Source organism: Giraffa tippelskirchi, chromosome 5 (assembly GCF_054371585.1).
Source record: "Giraffa tippelskirchi isolate mGirTip1 chromosome 5, T2T-mGirTip1v1.2.pri, whole genome shotgun sequence".
Classification (NCBI taxonomy): Eukaryota; Metazoa; Chordata; class Mammalia; order Artiodactyla; family Giraffidae; genus Giraffa; species Giraffa tippelskirchi.
In genome coordinates, this window is record NC_137279.1 from 99,056,827 (window position 1) to 99,059,639 (window position 2,813).

At 46.0% G+C, this 2,813-nt stretch overlaps 1 protein-coding gene across 1 annotated transcript; it reads right to left on the bottom strand.

Annotated features, from left to right (window-relative positions):
- Positions 1-1,812: 1,812 nt before the first annotated feature.
- BOLA1 (bolA family member 1) lies at positions 1,813-2,743 on the bottom strand. The gene is made up of 2 exons (XM_081487887.1): positions 2,657-2,743; positions 1,813-2,307 (listed from the first exon to the last, which is right to left on the bottom strand). The coding sequence occupies exon 2, from the start codon at positions 2,302-2,304 to the stop codon at positions 1,894-1,896; it is 411 nt and encodes a 136-aa protein (XP_081344013.1). The 5' UTR covers positions 2,305-2,307; positions 2,657-2,743; the 3' UTR covers positions 1,813-1,893.
- Positions 2,744-2,813: the final 70 nt, after the last annotated feature.

Below are 2,813 nucleotides of genomic sequence, written 5' to 3' on the forward strand. Positions count from 1 at the left end.
TATTTACCCAAAAGAACTGAAATCAGGATCTTGGAGAAGTGTCAGCACTCTCATGTTCACTGCAGCATTATCACAATAGCTAAGATGTGGAAACAATCTGAATGTTCATTGACAAATGCCTGGATGAAGAAAAATTAATATATACATACAATGGACTACTTGCCAGCCTTAAAAAAAGGAAATTCTGCTGTGATAAATCATGAGGACGTTATGACAAGTGAAATAAGCCAGTCACGGAAAGATAAATATGCACGATTCTACTTATATGAGTTATCTATAATAGCTGAATAGAATCAGTGGGATGTTGGCTGCTAGAGGCGGTGGGAGGAGAGGGAAGTAGGGAATTATCAATCAACAGGCCTTAAGTTTCAGCTAAACAAGATGATTAAACTCTAGAGATCTGCTGTATGACATTGTACTTGTAGTCAATGATAATGTATCATACACTGTTTACATTTGTTAAGAAGGTAGATCTCATGTTAAGTTCTTGCCATAATAAAATAATATTTACAAAAACAAATTTAAAAAATCTAAAAACTCCACAAATGAAAATAAAAACGGGAGTGGTATTTCTTGAGAAAAGAACCAACTTCGCTCCAAATCCTTCTGTGTGTGTTTTTTTAAAATATAGATTCCAGATTCCATTCTTGACTTGTGGATTCAGAATCCTTTTTTTGGAAAAGAGGTGACCTAGAATCCATATTTTAAACAAGCTCCCTTGGGATTCTTATCTGTGAGGAAATCTAAAAACCCTGCCTGAGGGTTACCATTGACTCCCCTCTCTCTCACTGTAGTCCATTTCAGTTCTAATCAAATCCTTTTGACTTTTTAAAACTGATACCTCTCAGATCAACTCCTTCCTTTCCATTTCAACAGCTAACCTCTCGGCCAAAGTTCGGCCAAAGTTCTGCCTTCACCATTGGTTACTCTCCCTGCCTCCAATTTCCTATGACAACCCACTAACATCACTGCCCCAAAATGCTCTTTGGCATCCTTTTCTCAAAACTCTTCAATGATGACTCCCTACTGCCCAACCAGATGCAGTCTAAACTCTTTAGCAGGAAATGATGGATAAATATTAACCAAGCCTTTTCTTTACTAAGTTCCATCTCCACACAGAGATCATCAGGAAATTGCTTATCTAGACATTACTTGTTCCCCTCAGAATTATGACATCGTTTGGAAGGCTCATAAGAAAAAGGGCTATGTAAAGTTTTCTCCATCCTCTATACTCGTTTCCTAGGTTATAATCTTTTCACTGCTTTAGTGTTTGTTTTTTAAAGATTTTTTCCTCATGAGAAATGTAAATCCTTTTGGAAATGGACAGGTTGTTAGAAAGCCAAATATCCCCCAAGTTTGAAGTTCAAATGCATCCGTAATTGCTGTTTTGCCCAATAACTCTGCCCAGTCCAGCTTCTTTGCCCTTGCTTGGGCTCTTTCTCCTGTTGGCAACAACTTTCCTCTCTTTTCTGGCTTAACGAAGCTCTTTCTGACTATGCCTAGGCTTCAAGTATCTTTCTTTTCCGAAGAACATCTGTAGCACTGACAGCAGGCCATTAACACCACTGCAATTCACCTCACATGGTAATTCCTCTTTTAATGTACAGGATTACTAGCAAGTTATATAAAATCTGGCGATTCCTTAGTCACAATTTAAAATGAAACAACTGGGCAGTTTTTCCTGAATAGTAGGGATTGGCCTCTCTCCTTAGCTTAACCTTAATGTGAAATGAATTACTCTTTCTGAGAATACGCATATACCGGTTAAATGGGCATATCACATTACTCGTTTCTAACAAATACCAGACTATATTCAATGGAAGAAAGCCCCAGTAGTTTATTTTCACGCAACCCGTTTGAATCCTGGTCTTCCCTCTCTCTCCAGGTCCAGGGTTAGGTTCGACTTTTCTTGTTCCCACCTAGGCAGGGGGGGCTTGTGCCCAGTTGAGGGTTCTCCCTCCATTGGGCGGGGGTCCGTGCCTGTATGGCCAGGGCGAGGATTGGCCCAGCCAGCTCTTCTAACAGAGCCGCATGGACCAGCCGATGCCTTTGTAGGGGGCTCAGTCCCTCAAAGCGAGAGCTCACCACCGTCACGCGGAAATGGGTCTCACTGCCCGGTGGGACAGCGTGGCCGCCGCTTTCATTACGCAGCTCCAGCACTTCGGGGTTCAGGGCCTGCTCCAACTTCGTGCGGATGGCAGCCTCGACGGGACCGATGACCCTTGATCCCGCGCTGCCCCGGGACATACAGACGCGGCTGGCCATGGAGAACAGGCGTACGACGACCAGCTGCCCACTCAGCATCGGCTATGGCAGAGACAAAGACGGGAGCAGTGAGGGTCAGGGCCTCGCTCTTGATACCAGCGTCTCAACCACCCCAGCCCCCGCCTCCGGCCAACGTCCACCCTGGGAGCCCATCTAGACAGCAGACAGTGAGATGCGAGGCACCGCCCCTTTCCTCTGTGTGACGTGGGGGGGAATGTGGCCTCCGCCGAGAGCAGCTGAAGGGCGGCGATTAGAGAGAGCCCGCGCTTCTAAGGGGAGTCACAAAGAATGAGCTGGAGGTTCCAAGAGTAGGGTACGTCTAACTCCGGGCTTTTGGTTCAGCCATTGTCCCTGTGCCCCTTCCGTGAACCCCAAACTGGACCCTTTCTACCTCGCACTGGGGCTTGGCTCCCGCAGCTCCCCCTCTGGGACGGAACTCCTGACAAGCCGGGCGAATGCAGATCTCGCGTCCAGAGGCACTCTGGGAAATAGAGTCCTCGCTACGCGATAGACCAAGCAGGTGAGGGCTCACGGGAACTGTAGTCTCT